The sequence below is a fragment of the Tupaia chinensis genome, unplaced genomic scaffold (assembly GCF_000334495.1).
Source record: "Tupaia chinensis unplaced genomic scaffold, TupChi_1.0 Scaffold000030_1, whole genome shotgun sequence".
In the NCBI taxonomy this organism is placed as follows: Eukaryota; Metazoa; Chordata; class Mammalia; order Scandentia; family Tupaiidae; genus Tupaia; species Tupaia belangeri.
The window spans coordinates 1539390-1556015 of NW_006159460.1; the positions used below are offsets into that span (position 1 = coordinate 1539390).

The following is a 16626-nucleotide window of genomic DNA, read 5'->3' on the forward strand; positions in this document are numbered from 1 at the left end:
GTGTGGGCAGGGAGGACACTGAGCGTGTGGGCAGGGAGGACACTCAGCGTGAGGGCAGGAGGACACTGTGTGGGAGGACTACGTGGAAACGCTGTACTTCCTGCTGGTTCACCATGAACGTAAAACTGCTCTGACTAGTCCAGGCTGTCCGCCTGTCTGGGACTGTGTGGGAGGACTACGTGGAAACGCTGTAGTTCCTGCTGGTTCACCATGAACCTAAAACTGCTCTGACTAGTCCAGGCTGTCCGTCTGTCTACACACAGACATACAGCTCCAATGCCCATTGCTCGCCCTCAGCCTGGAGGTGTGTTGCACAGTGGAAGGTGACCTTAGTCTTCTAGTGACCCAGGTCCGCCTGTTTTCGCACTGGATGCTGCCCTGAGCCATCTCCTCCCTCTCTCTTCCCCTCGCCTCTCTTTCCTCTTTCCACTCCCTACTCCTTTCAAAGAGCTCTGTTGGGGTCAGCTGTCGGCCTTCGCATCATCCTCACTGAACTGCACCCTGTGAAGGTGGGACGGACTGGTGATTACATCGCACATCTGTGTGTTTCCATAAAGTCACCCCGCCAGGAGCAGGAAGAACACGGGGTGGCAGCCCAGCCTGAGCCCCAGGCCAGCTGTTTGCACACCACACTGTCTGGGCCGCACCCCGTCCTGAGCCCGGGGCCAGCTGTTTGCACACCATGTCTGGGTGGCACTCCAGCCCCAGCCCCAGGCCAGCTGTTTGCGCACCACGTCTGGGCAGCATCCCTTGGTGCACTGCCAAAGGGTGCTGGCTGTGAGCCCAGCGAGGACCCTGGAGGATGGGGCTGGGTGTGAGGCATGTCTCGGCACCCCCTGTCCAGACGCTGTGGGCCAGTGTGGGCCACGTGGCTCAGACCCAGCAGGCCTGGCCCTGTTCTCCTGGGCCCTCACTCTAATCCCAGCCCTCAGTGGCCAGGCGTTGGCAGAGGGAAGATGAGGTGGCCCAATGACCGTGGAATCACCTCTCCCAGGACCCAGAGCACAGGCTAAAGGGCTGGTCTGCTCCCTTTCCTGGACTCTGCCCCGGTCTCCCCGGACTTTGTAATGAAGACTGGAGAGAGCCCAGACCTTGCCACTCAGGAAAGCCTTCTCAGCATTCAGGTACACTCACCTGGAGAGAAGCAGAAGGAAAGGGAGAGCCCTTGTCTGAGGCGACCACTGCGCCAGAAGCTGCCGAGGGAGGGGATCCGGGGAGGGGAACGGGGAGCTGGGAGCTGGGAGCTGGGCCATTTGCATGTACAGTTGTGAAAGCGATTGGAGCCCGGTCTCCTGGGCGCTGTGGGTGAAGCAAATGCCAGCTGCCGGCAGTGCAATGATCAGCCTCCTAGCCGCTGCCTCCTTTCCTTAGCGGTTCGTGCAGCAGTGGGAGTTCTCTCTGAGGAGACACGGCGTGTGATCAGGCCCTTCCGTAGGTTTACCTTCTCCAGCAAACACCACGGGCTCACATTTTGCGGTGTGCGAGCTGCGGCCTGGGCCCTCAGACCACGTAGCACGGAACCACGCTCTGGCTTCCTGCACTGCCTTAGCAGCACGAGCGTAATATCCCGCCTGCCTTTGCTTAATTAAGAGCAAATACCTCTTCGCAATGCGGAGAGCTGCTCTGTCAGTCCTGCCGAGGCATGGCGGCCTCATTGCGCGTGTGTTTTAATGGAAGGCCTCCCACTCCCGAGACCTCCGGGTCTTCCGTTAACCCGTTAACTACACGGTACAGGTGAAGCTTAAGGAGGTGTGTGTCAGGTGTGCTGACATGAAGTGGCCCAGGCGGATAAATGTGCCATTCCACATTCTCACAGTTTGACATCCAGTGTTTTGTGGTTCACAAAGTGTCAGTTTGCGATCACTCTACTCCATGTGGAGAGACCTTATCTGCTATCAAGATGAAACCTCTCAGTGACAGGGACACACAATTTCCTAGAGGGAGGACAGAATGGTCCAGTCTCTGGATCGGCCCCGGATTCGCACCAGGGCGTACTAAGCCATGTGGGGAGTGGGAGAAGCGATGCTTGACTCAGCCCAGTCTCGGTGAAAGGCTGAACGTGAGTTACACTCAGTGAGTGTAACCAAGTGTGACACCTGGCGTCTGGGGCCAGACCACGTGGGCCCCCGTGGCAGCATCGCAAAGAGAAACGTGCTGAAGTGCTTTGCACCCCAGTCTTCTCGGTAAGGTGGGGATAGGATAGAGCCGACGTCATAACGTCGTGAGGACTGAGTGGATTAGCGTAGGGTGATGTGCTCAGCAGTGTCTGGGATACACTGATGATTCCAAAAGGCTAATATTCTTATACTCATGTGCTTCTGTTACTCGACGAGGTCAAATAGCAACACGATTCGATGTACAGAATGAGCAAATTCAATTGTTCTTTTGGGCAAGTGGATGGGCTCCTTACACTTTCTCTCTAATAACTTAGTGCTGAGAACTTAGTGGTCAAGCACACGGATGCCACAGGTCGGGCTCTCTGGCTTCGAGTTCCAGCACACTTCCCATTGGCTGCCCTCAGAAGTTTGCGTGCATGGAGGAAGACTCCGAGAGCTCAGTGAACAGCAGTGACTCCAAAACTAAAATAACTGAGTGCGTTCCTCAGTTACCATCAAGGTAAAGGAGCTTGGTGAACAAACTTTCGACTGAAACCCGGAAGTAAAGACCATGTCCCAGGACTAAGGGATTTACCTTGGACTAAAAGATACAAAATAGACCGACACTAATGAAATGGAAAACAAAGCTTCAGTAAGTTCAAATTAATCAGCCAGTAGTTTAACTGCCTACTAGAATGAAGCCCAGTTTTCTTCAGTCTTTACGGTGTATGACCTGCAATGTCTAATATACGGTAAAGTTACTAATCACACAAAGAAACAGAAACAGGTGATACTTTGTCAGGAAAAGCAGTGAAATGGAAACGGACCCTGTGATGAGCCAGTACTGGAAATGTCAGAAAGGACTCTACATCACTACAAGGGTCAGGGTCGAGGACTTAAAGAAACAGGTGGTTACAGCGAACGACCAGATAGAGAAGTGCAGGAGGGCAATAAAACCAGCATTAACAAGCAAATGTAAATTCGAGAACTGAAAAGCAAATGATCAGAAAAAAAAAATCCTTAAGATGGGCTTAATAGACTAAAGATGGTACAAGAAAGAGTAGGGAAACCTGAATTAGACCAATAGAATTTACCCAATGTGGGGACCAGCAGTTAGTGTAATGGCTATGTCGCTGGACTTCTACGTAGTTGACCGTGGTTCACGTCCCTGACCTGGTGGCTTAAAACTCACGCCAGGCGCGTGTGCATGCGTGCCCAAGATCCCGAGAGGAGAATGGAGGAGAAGGGATTGCGGCGTGGCCATCCCCCCTGGGGGGTGATTTCTCGCTTTCTGTCTCTCTGTCTCTCTCTGTCTGTCTGGCGAGTGCACGCGCCCTATAGCAAAAATCTCTCAAAAAAAAAAGAATTTACCCAGTGTGGAAATTAGAACAGAATTCCAGAGGACTCTTGAAACAATATCGAGCTCTCAAATATGTATGTAATTGAAGCCTCAGAAGAAGATGAAGGAGAGGATGAGGTAAGAGTAATTTGAGAAAATAGTGTCCAAAAAAAAAACCCAACAAACCAAGAATACCTAGGCACATTATAGGCAAATTGATGAAAGCCAAAATAAAGAGAAAATCTTATAACCATTCAGAGAATGATGACACATTACACACAAGAAAAAAATTTTCAAATTTCTGATAACTTTTCGTCAGAAGCAATGGACGTCAGAAGAATATGGAATAATATTTTTGAAAGCATTTTAATTTAATTTACTTTATTATTATATTTTAATTTGACCAGAGAGAGACAAAGAGAGAGAGAGAGAGAGAAAGGGAAAGTGAGAAAGCAAGCCACCAAGTCCAGGAATCAAACCGCAGTCAGCCATGTGGGAGTCTAGCACCTTATCCCCCATGCCACTTGTGGGCCCCTGAATACTTCTAAGGGCTGAAAGAAAGAGATGTTAACATAGAATTTTATATCCAGCAAAAATAGCTTTCAAAATTGAAGTTAATGTAAAGACTTTTTAAGATAAATAAAACTAAAGCTAAGAAAATTCATTGACAGCAGACCTGCACTAAAAGAGATCCTAACAGAAGTTCTTGAGTTGAAAGGGAAATGACACAGATGTAAAAAAAAAGACACACAGATGATAGAAGAGAAAGGATACTGAAAATGGTTGATATGAAGATAGATATAAAAGGCTGCATTTCTTTTTCTCTTGATTTTTAAAAAAGGACAAATGGCCATTTAATGCAAAAAATAACATTCTAATGTTATTTCTAGATGGAAAATGTATGCTAATAAAAACATAAAGGACAGGAGATTATAATAAACACATTGTTGCAAGGTTTTGGCATTTTATATAAAATGGAGCAACATTAACTCTAGGTAGGCTTGGTAAGTGAAGGATGACTATCATCGTTCATAGAGAAATCACTAAAAACCAAAATGAGGTATAGATGAATAGCAAAATGGTGGACTTACCTCAGCTATATGAGTGATTATCTTTAAACGAGGCAAACGATCTTATTAAGTGGCATAGAGCATCAGAATGAATAAGGAGTAAAACTCAACTGTGTGCTTTCCACAGGAAAGGCTCTTGGTGGAGACATAGATACCCTGGGAGTAAAGGAGTTTAAGAATATATATATATATCTATATCTATATGTGTATATAGATATATATATATATAAAGTAAGCAAAAGAAAGATATGTGGCTATATCGATATACCATTAATAGGACAGATTTCAAAAAGAGTATTTCTAGAGACAAAAGGGCTATTGTGTAATGACAAAGTCACCACCAGGACGCCATAACAACCTAAACACGATGGCTCTTGTATCGGCCCTTCAACACGAACGGTCAACAGCTGGCCGGACTAAAGAAAGAAGTACAGAAACTCAGGGGAGGTTTTAATGGCCTCCTTCCATCACTGAATGAGCAACCAAACCAGCAAAACTCAGTAAGAAAGTGCAAAGGTAAGTCACAGAACGAGAGGAGATATTTGTAGTACCTACCACCGTCAAAGACTTGGATCCTGAGAATATCGGGAATTCTTATGAATCACAAGTCAATGGAAAGTGCTTCAAACTGGCCTTTCAAAAGGGTGTCAAACAGGGACCCAAAAGCACACAGAAGTGGTGGTTGGCAGCCAGGTGACGGTGCAGTGTAGAATGTGACATTCTGGGTAGCAGACTCACCGGGAAAGGTCCTAGGTTCATATCCAGAGACCTCCTGGAGTATGCCAGGACGCGGCTGCCTGAGGCTGAGCTGGACACAGTGTCGAGACCCTGCTAGGGCTGCTATCTCTCTCTCTCTCATGGAACAAAGAAACTTTTTTTTTTTTTTTTTTTTTTTAGAAAAGAAGCAAGAAAGAAAACAAGGGTTGCACAATTGCCTACTTGATGGGTTCGTTCCTTCAGGACAAGCAAGGGAGGAAAGGGAACAGGAACCACCATGAGTCGCTGTGTTGGGGGAGGCCACGTGGCAGAGACCTGTCCCTGTCGCCTCCCATTTTTGTTCATCAGCATCATTACTACCCATGTACTGTGCTTTATTATTATTTTTAATTTTTTTTTAGGTTTTTGTCATAGGGTGCATGTGCTTGCCAGAGGAGGGGGAGAGAGGGAGAGAGAGAGAGAGAGAGAAAGTGAGAAATCAACCCCCTGCCCTCCCTACCCAGGGGGGATGGCCATGCTGCAATCCGTTCTCTGCCATTCTCCTCCTGGGATCTGGGTCACATGTCCATGCCTGGCATGATTTTCTTTCTTTTTTTTGGAGAGGTTTTCACTATAGGGCGCGTGCACTCACCAGACAGATAGAGAGAGACAGAGAGACAGAAAGCAAGAAATCACCCCCTAGGGGGGATGGCCACGCAACAATCCCTTCTCCTCCATTCTCCTGTCGGGATCTTGGGCACACACGCATTCGCGCACAGTGTGAGTTTTAAGCCACCCGTTCCGGGACGTGAACCACAGTCGACTACGTGGGAGTCCAGCGACATAGCCATTACACTAACTGCTGGTCCCCATGATTTTCAAGCCACCAGGTCTGGGACTTCACTGGTTGACTGTGTGGGAGTCCAGTGCCTTAACCACCACACCACCTGCTGGCCCCAACCACACCACCTGCTGGCACCTACACGATTTCATTTTAAACCATCTTCTAAGCTGCGTGCCCTTAGAAAGTCGTGTAGCATTGATGTCTAGCCTCAGGTACAGACACCATGTGTAACCAGGTGGGTTTTGGTAGCGTGAAAGCCGGCATCCTAGCAGCTAAAGGTAAATCGAGCAGGATATCGGCAATCGTGAGGTCCTTAATAAAAATAAAAAACAAAAAAACACCCAAATCCTGTAAAGTCTTCATGCTAAATATAAACTATTCTGTATCTAATTAGGCTTCTTAAAACTCTTTCATTTTGGTGACAACGGAGGGAGACCCAAGGAGGTTAAGACTTTAGCGACCATCAGTGTTGATCAGTGGCTTCCAGACAAGAACCCAGAACCTCCCCACATGGGTCTGCCACCCACAGCGCCATGCTGTATCACCGTATCATTGTCTGGCCCCCAACCACCATTTTGTGTACTTTTTGGACCGTGTTTAAACCTTTTTAAAAGTGTCCATAGTTTAGGACCCCTGCCTCTGCCCCCATGCTATCCCTGCGCGTCTGCATTACTGCGGGGCTGAGCTTCCGCAGGCCTCTGCAGCGGCCGTCTGAGGAGCGGATGCACAGAAGGTTCCAGAGCTTACCAATTCATGCCGTGTGAGCGGGAACACCAAACATGCAAATCTGAGGCTGGCTGCTAAGGTGAGGTGGGCCAGAGAAAGAAATGGTGGGTTTAATTTTCAGAGAGGCCCACAAGCGTTGCAGGGATGCCTGTAGCAGAAGGCGGTTGGCCTGGGTGGCGCAGTAGGGTGCTTACGCAAAGACAGAAGCTGCTCCTCTTTGCCGAATGCCCCGTCAGGTGCAATACTGACGCAAGTTACAGGAGGAAGCAATGGGGCCGTTTAGGAGAGGCGGGCTCATGTCCCCAGGACTGCACCTGCAGGGTTTGAAGCTGCGACTGGAAAGAGCGAGGGGGTGTCGGCAGTACCTTGATGACCACGTGCAGCATCATCTGGAGGCCATTTTTGCCCGGGTATTTCCCGGCGATGTTAGCAGCGGACAGGTTGAAGAGGTTGGCTCCCGTCTCTGTGCAGATGGCATGGACCAGCATCTTCTTTCCCACCCCGGGTGGCCCGGCCAACAGCAGTGACTTCACTAATGGGGCCTTCTCGTGCACTGCTGCAGAACCTGTAAACAGACAGCGGCAAGGGCCGTCAGAGCCTGCCGAGAAAATCCATGGGGCTCCCTGGAGGCTGTGTGATCCCAGTTCCCGCAGGGTGATGGATGTGAAGGCGGCATTTCAACCCAGAGCCATGCCTCCCACCCCGACTGGCTCCAGGACACTTGTCAGGGCTTGCTGTGGGGACAGGGTCTCTGTTGTCCTCAATACCCTTCTCCCTGGCTTCGCACCATTTGTTTCCCTGGACTCAGGAGCTTACAGGGCAGTCCTACAATTCCTTTTGTTTGGGAAGGGGTTTCTTGGCTTGTTGGCAGAAACGATAAGTCTTCTAAAGCTTGGGAAGAGGAACACGGAGACACAGAGTGAAGCTGGCCCGAAGTGTCCAGTTCCTTGGAATCCTCTTCCCTAGCAGTCAGTGCTGAGCTGCGGGGGCAGACCGAGATCCAGACGGCAGTAGCCTGACTTCCCCCGTCCTGGTCCCTAGCCCGTCAGCAGCCCAGGGCTAGCTGACACTTGATAACAAAGGGACTTGAGTTACGGCCGAGCCTGGCGCAGCAGGCAGTAGCGAGCAGAACTGCAGTGCTGGAAGCCACGCAGCCCCTGCAAGTCTCAGTCTCCGGGAGAGCCTGGGAAACACGTAAGCATGCGTGAGGTCTCAAGGTGAGAGCTCGGGAAAGTGGATGGCAGCTCGACAAGGCCCTGCCGGGGGTCTCTCTCTCTCTCTATTCTGTGTATGTTTATGCACTGTCAAGAATAAAATAAACTGAAAAAAAGTGACTTGAGGAGTCAGCAGTTGGCGAGGTGGTTAAGGCACTGGACTCCCACATGGCTGACCGTGGTTTGAGTCCTGGACCTGGCGGCTTGAAAATCATCCCAAGGTGGGTGTGTGTGCATGCTCCAAATCCTGGGAAGAGAATGGAGGAGAAGGGATTGCGGCATGGCCTTCCCCTGGGGGGGGTGAGTTCTCGCTTTCCCTTTCTCTGTCTCTCCAGTGACTGTGCGTACCCTATGACAAAAACCTAAAAAAAAAAGGAAAAAGAAAGTGACTTGAATGACTACAGCCATTCAGTTTCACACCTGTGCTCCTTGAACCACCCTGCCAACTTCCTTGGAGTCTGTGGTGAGACCTGAGCTAGGTACTCTTTACTGTAGGGAACCCTACAACAAGGCACTAAGGTGGGGTCGGGCACCGGTCCTGGGCACTAGGTGATGAAAGGGAAGGGGCTTCGATCCTGGAGTGCTCACAGTTGACCCACTTCGGGGCCCTCTGGGTCAGCTGCGTAATGTTCATACCATTTGGCTCTGCTTTCCTGTTTCTCTGTGTGGTTTGAAAAGACACAGGACATTCGTGTGATTACTAGAAACTTTTTTTTTTTTTGAGAGGTTTTTGTCATAGGATGTGCGCACTCTCCAGAAAGGCACAGAGAGAGAGAGAGAGACAGAAAGCGAGAAATCACCCCCCCCCGGGGGGGATGGCCACACCACAATCCCTTCTCTATTCTCCTCTCAGGATCTTAGGCACACATGCACATGTGCCCAGAGTGAGTTTAAGCCATCAGGTCTAGGACTCGAACCGCGGTCGACTACATGGGAGTCCAGCGACATAGGCATTATGCCAACTGCTAGTCCCTAGAAACATGTTTTAAAGTTACCCACCACTGTTTATATAAACTTGGAAAATAGTTTTTTTTTTTTTTTTTTTTTTTCTGTGTTTTTTCATTTTTTTTTGGAGAGGTTTTCGCTATAGGGCGCGTGCGCTCGCCAGCCAGACAGAGAGAGACAGAGACAAAAAGTGAGAAATCACCCCCCAGTGGGGATGGCCACGTCACAATCCCTTCTCCTTTCTCCTCTTGGGATCTTGGGCACGCACACACACATGCCCAGTGTGAGTTTTAAGCCGCCGAGTCCGGGATGCGAACTGCAGTTGACTACGTGGGAGTCCAGCGACAGAGCCATTACGCTAACTGCTGGTTCCGGAAAATAGTTTTGAGGAAGTGCATTTTAAATGGTAACAGCCAGTGGTGGCGCGGCGGTTAAGACAGCTGGATCCCACATGGCCGACGCGAAGGTTCTCCAAGCGCCCCGTGGTGTGAGAAACACGCTGACGCATGTGCATGTACACAGGGAGGGAGAAGTGGGGGAGAGGGACCGTGGGTTGTTACCATCTGATGGGGTCGGCGGGGCAGCAAGAAGGCGGGGAGGAAGGCCTGGCCGGCTGCTGGGGTCTGTGAAAGACGGCTGGGGTTGCAGGTGTGCTAAAGGGCTTGCTGCAGCCAGGGGCAAAGGTCAGAGAGGTGGGAGGGGGGAGGAGAGCGGAGCCAAGGACGGACCCCGGAGAGGGGCTGTGGGAGGGCAGTGTGGGAGGCCAGGGAGCTGAGGGCAGATGCACAGGGAAGTGACCTTATAGAGGAAGGGGTGGACACCAAGTCGCTCAGAGAGGTGGAGGGGCGTCCAGCCAAGCTCAGGGAGGGAAGGCGGAAGGAGAGGGCGCCGCTCTGGCGTCCTCAGCTTCTGCCCCTCCCATGGACCTCCCAGGAGTCGCAGACTGCCCAGCCTCTGAGATAAGCCCCTGCACCTTCCAGGGACGCAGGAATGACAAGGAGAGAGGCCATGTCTGCGTCCTAACTCAGTCTGGCCTCTTTCTAACCCTGCGTCTTGGAAATGCTCACTGATCCGTAAAAGTGGGACACCCCCCAAGCATGTGACTCCCGCTCGGGGTGTCCCCTCCCTTTTTGCTCTGAGTCTCGGGGGTGGGTGAGTGTGGACTGCGTCCTTCCTGGGCGTTCTCTCATCTACTCAGGGGCCCGGCACTGGCCACGCTTCCTGCCAGGTGTGGATGTTCTCAATGTCCTTGGTTGAGTGGCCACCACCAAGGTGACCTGAACAATTGGGTTCACGTTCCTTTTTGTAACATATTTTAACATATGAAATTTGAATTAAACTCCGGTGCATGTTCCTCCTTCGTCTGCTGCGTGTCATGCCCAGCACACGCCAAACCCCGGTTGTGAGAACAACGCCCGGCTCACTCTGCAGCCTGGACGACTCACAGCCATGAGGGACGGTGGCCCCCAGTGGGAGAGCCTGACAGAGGAAGCCTTCCCGAGCATCCTCTGTGACGCTCAGAGCCAGCTGGAAACAGGTGCACCCCTGTACCCACGGCTGAGGGGGACACGCCTCTCCCTCTTGCCAGGCATTCCCTAGGAAGACTGTTAACGCTCAGTGGGTTTTTTTTTTTAATTAAAAAATGTTTACTTCTAGTTTTTGAAGACAGGGTCTCCCTGTGTTGCAACTTTCCTGCCTTAGCCTCTGAGTAGCTGGGACCACAGGTGCAAGGGGATCTAGCTGGGCCTCCCCACAGCCCCAGCCCGCAGGGCACAGTGTTTCAGTAGCGTGCACAACGCGTGGGCCAGCTCATGGGGTGTCCTGCTCCCGCCTTCCACTGTTCCGCGGTGACGCTGGACGCTTGATCTACTTGTCTTGTATACACGGCCTGGACATATTCCACGTGTACTCTGCTGACCCCAAATTATGTTGTCCCCAGATACACTATGTTATGCATGTAATACAAATGATGTATGTTACACATACATATGCACATGTATGTACACACACACACATTGTTTATGTTGACCCAAAATTCCACTTACTATTTCAGACATTAAAAGAGGAATGAAGTGTTTTTGCCAAGAGGCTGTTGTTTATGCTGAAGTGGGACAGCGTAGTAAGTGCTCCAACTACTCCCATGGCATTTGAAAGGAAGTTAAGCCGAAGACGAGTAATTTCTGTTTCAGAACGGGGTCGGAGCGCAGCCTGGCCGGAGGAGCGCCGCTGCCCCAGGTGACTTGGGTCAGGCAGGGATGAAGGCTGTAAAGAGGGACCGTGAGCGGGCAGCAGACGTCAGAGTCATGGAACCGCCTTCGGCTTGTCCCCGCCTGCGGCTCGTCCCCGCCTGCCGCGGAGCCCCGGGCGTGTGTCTGAGGGCTGCCACCGCACCTCATCTAGTGGAGAAAGCAGACCTCGGCAGAGCCTGAAAGGCGACTGGCAGGTCCATGGACGACACGTTCACGGGCCCCTGAAAGCCACCTCTGCTCAGGACTAGTGTCAGCCAGTGTGTAAAAGGACGCGGGAACGCCAGCCCTTTCTCCATTTGACTAATTTTAATCGCAAGGACTTGTTTTGGCTGTGCTCTCTCCGGCTGACTGCATGTGAGCCCTGGGCCAGACCTGTCTAGCAGGCACAGAGAAATGGTGCAGAGCTGCTGTCCCTGGTAGTAACGTCCTGCGTGCTCCTGGGCGCACAGTCGAGACAAAAGTACGCTCTCGGGATTCTCCACAGGAAGGCTTAGTGCCCCTTCGGTGACCAGCAGGAGCCCCGGTCGTGCCCGCAGCAGCGTCCCTGCTCATGGGAGAGGCGCCCAGCACAGCAGGGACCTTTCCTAGTGGCAGGATTCCGTACAGCGTGACGAGCTGTCGGACGTCCAGGAGGGAGGGCATAGGTTCTATGGACAGGCGGCGCAGGGCGGTCCCCAGGTAGCTGTACTCGCCTGTGGAGAAAAGAAACTGGATAAATAGACGGAGACGACGCTGCTCTGAGTTGCCCATTTGGGCTCTGGTTAAAGGATCACACGATGTAGATTTAAGATTTCAGGGTGGGACCAGCAGTTGGCATAATTGCTATGTTGCTGGATTCCCATGTAGCCGACCGCGGTTTAAGTCCCAGACCCTCATGCCGTGTGTGCGTGCGCGTGTGCCCAAAATCCTAAGAGGAGAAGGGATTGTGGCGTGGCCATCCCCCCTGGGGGGTGATTTCTTGCCTTTTCTCTTTCTTGTTAGCACATGCACCCTACAGCAAAAACCTTTCCAAAAAAAAAAAAAAGTTTTCAGGGCAAATACAATCATGATTTGAAGAGTCATCATAAAGAACACTCCTTTCTCAGGTAAAGCAGCTTCGGAGGAGAGCCATCCAGGCAAGGAAGCTTTGCTGCCCTCACTGTGAACTGAGCTCGACGCTGAGCGTCACGCCGACTGCCCAGTCTCCATGTCACATGTGCATATCGGGTTATGTGAACCAGGACATGGTTCTAAAGGGAGAGACACACCAAGAAGGCTAAAGGACAGCGGGCTTTGCTTTCCTCGAAGTCCAAGAGATTATGTATATCGTTTGCACAAACTTAAAAAATAAATTATTCAGGATCGACGTGGAATTTGCGTTGGAGCAGCGTAAATCTGCATCTAAACTGTAGTCATTTGAAAGGAAGAGTATGAGTCTAATTTAGGATAAATAGAAACAGCTCCTTTTGAAAGTAATATTCATTTACATTTTTATCATTTTTAAAGGATTACCAGAGGACTAACACGGAAATAAATCTTTACAGGTTTAATTAGAAGATATCAAAGGGCTTAATTGTAACCAGTCATAAATCTGAAGTATTATTTTCTAACTAATTTAGATAAGGTCACCAAGAAGATTAGTTTGGCTGTCTCCATTTGTCATGGAGATGGACCTTTATATGCCCCTGATTCTCTCTTGATTTGTGTCTGAATCTGGAGTAAAAATACCCAAGAAATGAATTACAGCGTCTTGATTTTTGTCCCTGCTGCTTTCTTCCTGAAGCGAACACTGTCCCTGCAGAGCATCTGATGTGACCCACGTATGACACACACAACATGCACATCTGGGCGAACATGAGCTACTGTAAATATCAACAGCTCTGAAGCATCGAAACCGCGAACAGAACGAAAGTTAAAATTCCAGTAACGACCACTGTTTTGCTGGGGAGGGTGCCTTTCGAGCGTCCGCACACCAAGTCCTTGGCAAGGACAGCGGTGCTGGCTGGGAGGGTGAGTGATAACGAAACCGTACATTATGGCTTCAGATACCGCACTTTTAATGAGCGGGTAATAAATAGAAGAGTGGTTAATTTAGCCTCCACTAGAACAGAAAGAGGTCTTGTAGCAACCGTTAAATCCGTGCTTATTACTAGCAAACATGACGTTAGAGGGGATGTGAAAGTGACCCCAATTTTTCTGCTTATGTAAACACTGTCAGTACCCAGATGCGCCACATCGTCTAGGGCCCAACAGGTATTATTTCAGCAAAGTAGACGAAGCCGAATTGGTAGGAGGGCTTCTGACAAAGCACACAGCGAGGCTGCTCTGTCTGCCAAGCCGAGACTCATGCTGGAAGCTCTTCAGCATGGGGACTGTGCGTGGGAACCGTGCGCATGTGTACCGCACATGGGTTCTGTGTGTGTGTACATACACGGGTTCTGTGTGCCTGCGTACATACACAGGTTCTGTGCATGTGTACACACACAGGTTCTGTGCATATGTACACACACGGGTTCTGTGTGCCTGTGTACATACAAGGGTTCTGTGTGCCTGTGTACTGCACATGGGTTCTGTGTGTCTGTGTACTGCACATGGGTTCTGTGTGCCTGTGTACTGCACATGGGTTCTGTGCATGTGTTCATATGCGGGTTCTGTGTGCCTGTGTGCCTGTGTACATACACAGTTCTGCAAACACATGTACATGCATGGGTTTTGTACACCTGTGTACACACATGGGTTCTGTGCACCTATGTATCACACATATGTTCTGTGCATCTATGTACCACACATGGGTTCTGTACATGTGTACACACATGTGTTCTGTGTACCAGGCATGGGTTCTGAACACCTGTGTACATACATGTGTTTGGTATGCCTGTGGACATACATGGGTTCTGTATACCTGTTTGGTACACCTGTGTACTGCACATGTGTTCTGTGCATCTATGTATACACACGGGTTCTGTGCACCTGTGTACTGCACTTGGGTTCTGTACCTTCTGTACATACATGTGTTCTGTGCACCTGTGTACCACACACAGGAACTGTGCACCTGTCCCACCCACTCGTGCATAGCATAGGACGTCCAGGGGTCTCTGCCTGGAAACCAGATCTTCCATGAAGGAGGGAGCAAGAACACGGAGGAGGGAAGAACACGGAGGAGGGAAATATCTGATACAGAAGGCATGAGCTAGGCCAGGAACCCTCGCACAACGCAAGGAGAAGAGACGAGGAAGGCGGCGAGTCCCCTGACAAGGTGTACGTCCAGGTCCTACTCCCCAGTGTCTCAGGATGTGACAGCTCTGGGAATGGGGCAGCTGCAGGTTACCCGGTCGGGATGAAGTTGCCAGGGGCCATAAATCCAACAGGCCTGCCGTCCTGATAAACGGGGAGCTCTGGCCACAGAAACAGACGTGTGCTGAGACAGAAGGTCAGGGAAGCTGAAGGCAGAGAGGCAGGCAATGCTTCTCTACACATGGAGCAATGCAGATGTCAACAAGCCCCCTCCAGGACCAGCACTTCCCGCCCCTGGGGTTTAGGCTTCCGGCCTCCAAAATTGCCAGGCAGTCCGTTAGTGCCTCTGGAGCCATCTGGTCGGCAGCCTTAGTGACTCGGTGATCCAACCATGGAAGAGAGAAAGTGGAATCCAACCCGGTGGGGCCCCAGGATCTGTTTTGAGCCTTTGACCTTTGAGCATAGCTTTGGTCGGTTCAAGGCCACTGTTGTACACCCCTCTCCCCTGACCTATGAGCAAAGCTTGGGTTGACTCAGCATGCTGGCAAGGCCGCTTGTTGTATGCTCCAGACTGCGGTAGCCTTGTTGGGAAGTGACCCCCCTCTGACACCCTGATATACTACTATAAAAGAATTACATAGCTCTCTTGAGTATGTGATAAGATTTCCCAAAACTCCCCCGACCACTCCCCTTTGCCCTGATCACCTACTGTTAATTACAATGCTTCATCCCTGTGGTCACAATAGAGGGTGTGCCAAAGTTCTAATCTAGGCAGAAATAATCTTGACCTTTGGAAGGCCCTTCAAGATACATTTAACATAAGCTTAAAAATAATCTTTTCTTTACATAAAATAGGATTAGGCCGAAACTGGCCCAGGACACCCCTGCCCTCACCAAGTGAAATAGATAAATATATTAAGATTCCTTAAATTAAGTTTTAGATCCCTATAAAACTATATAAGTATCATTCTTGAGATCCATAAGAACTAATATCTATACTTGAGATTTTCTTTTCTCAGCATCGTGTTCAGTAATCACAAGATGGCTGCTGCCGCATCAGCTGATAATTATCTCTGCTTGCTGGAACTGCTTTCCATGAAGACGCCTACATCAAACGAACAATTGCGGAACTGCAATAGACCCACCCTTAATCCAACCCTGAATGGAACCTATGATCCCTGTTGAACTGAACACGTAGCCCCTCACCCATTTACTTGCATGTATCACATTTTCAATAAAAAGGCACGATGATTCCTGGTAGTGGTCACTCCTCAGAGAGCGATCTCTGGGGGGTGTCTGACTCAGGACGTGCATGAAAATGGTACCGAGGCCTTAGTCTTCCTTTCCAGCGCCGCCTCCGATGAGTCAACCCACCCCCGCCGAGGCTGGACCCCGGCAAGTAAGCATGCAGAGCAAGTAATGAGAAACATAAAGCATTTGAGAAATAAAGATGGAATTACACTCCTCAGTTTCCATTCTACCCCACACAGCTTAATGCCACTTAGAAGGAGGCCCAGAGCAACCTGTGAGGAATACCAGCTTCTTATGAAAGTTAGGCAAAGCCGAGGGACCAGACACAGGAGGCCCTGTGGGAACAAGTGAGCCCCCAGAGGCACAAGGGTGGCTGGTCGTGTATGGCCCCCTCCCCCACTGCAAGGGCTGAGTGCGGTCCTCTCCCAATGACAAGGACGAGGGGACTCGCCAGCTAACCAAAGCTCGGAGGACGGGCAAAAAAAAAAATGCCGAGGCTGACACTGGCGTTGGCGCAGGCTGGGGCAGTGCTCAAGGACAGGATATCGCAGGTGACCTCTTTGTTTCGGCAGCTCCGCCACCATGACGTGTGTGCGAGTGTTCACACTGGCCGAAGAGTCATGGGTAGGTACGTACATCGTTGCTTCTAGGAGCAGACTGGGGGCACCCGTCCAGTCTCCCCACTTCAGGGCGGTCTCTGAGGAAATGCTAACTCAGCGGGAGTCAAGTTTCACTAACAGCAGGCGTCCTGGAAGCCTGCTGTGGCAGGGCGATTTTGGGGACACAGGCCCGTCTTTCTCCCCACTTCCCCCGAGCAGGTGGCCAGCCCTCTCTGAACACTTTGTGCCTCTGACGTGCCCACTGAGACGGGAGGAAACAGCACCAGGGGCCAGAGCACCAGCCTGCTACCAAGCCGAGGCCTGGAGCAGCCCCACTCACTCACCGGCCCTGCAGCCACTGATGCAGCCATGGCTGGGCGCCCC

At 50.7% G+C, this 16626-nt stretch overlaps 1 protein-coding gene across 1 annotated transcript in view; it reads right to left on the minus strand.

Annotated features, from left to right (window-relative positions):
• Nucleotides 1–16626, minus strand: part of DRC11 (dynein regulatory complex subunit 11) — a 183949-nt gene that overhangs the window by 28459 nt on the left and 138864 nt on the right. Inside the window, exons 15-16 of the mRNA XM_027771313.1 lie at nucleotides 11766–11871; nucleotides 7137–7338 (exon numbers count right to left, since the gene is read on the minus strand). Coding sequence (XP_027627114.1) covers nucleotides 7137–7338; nucleotides 11766–11871 — 308 coding nt within the window. The remainder of the gene's footprint in view (nucleotides 1–7136; nucleotides 7339–11765; nucleotides 11872–16626) is intronic.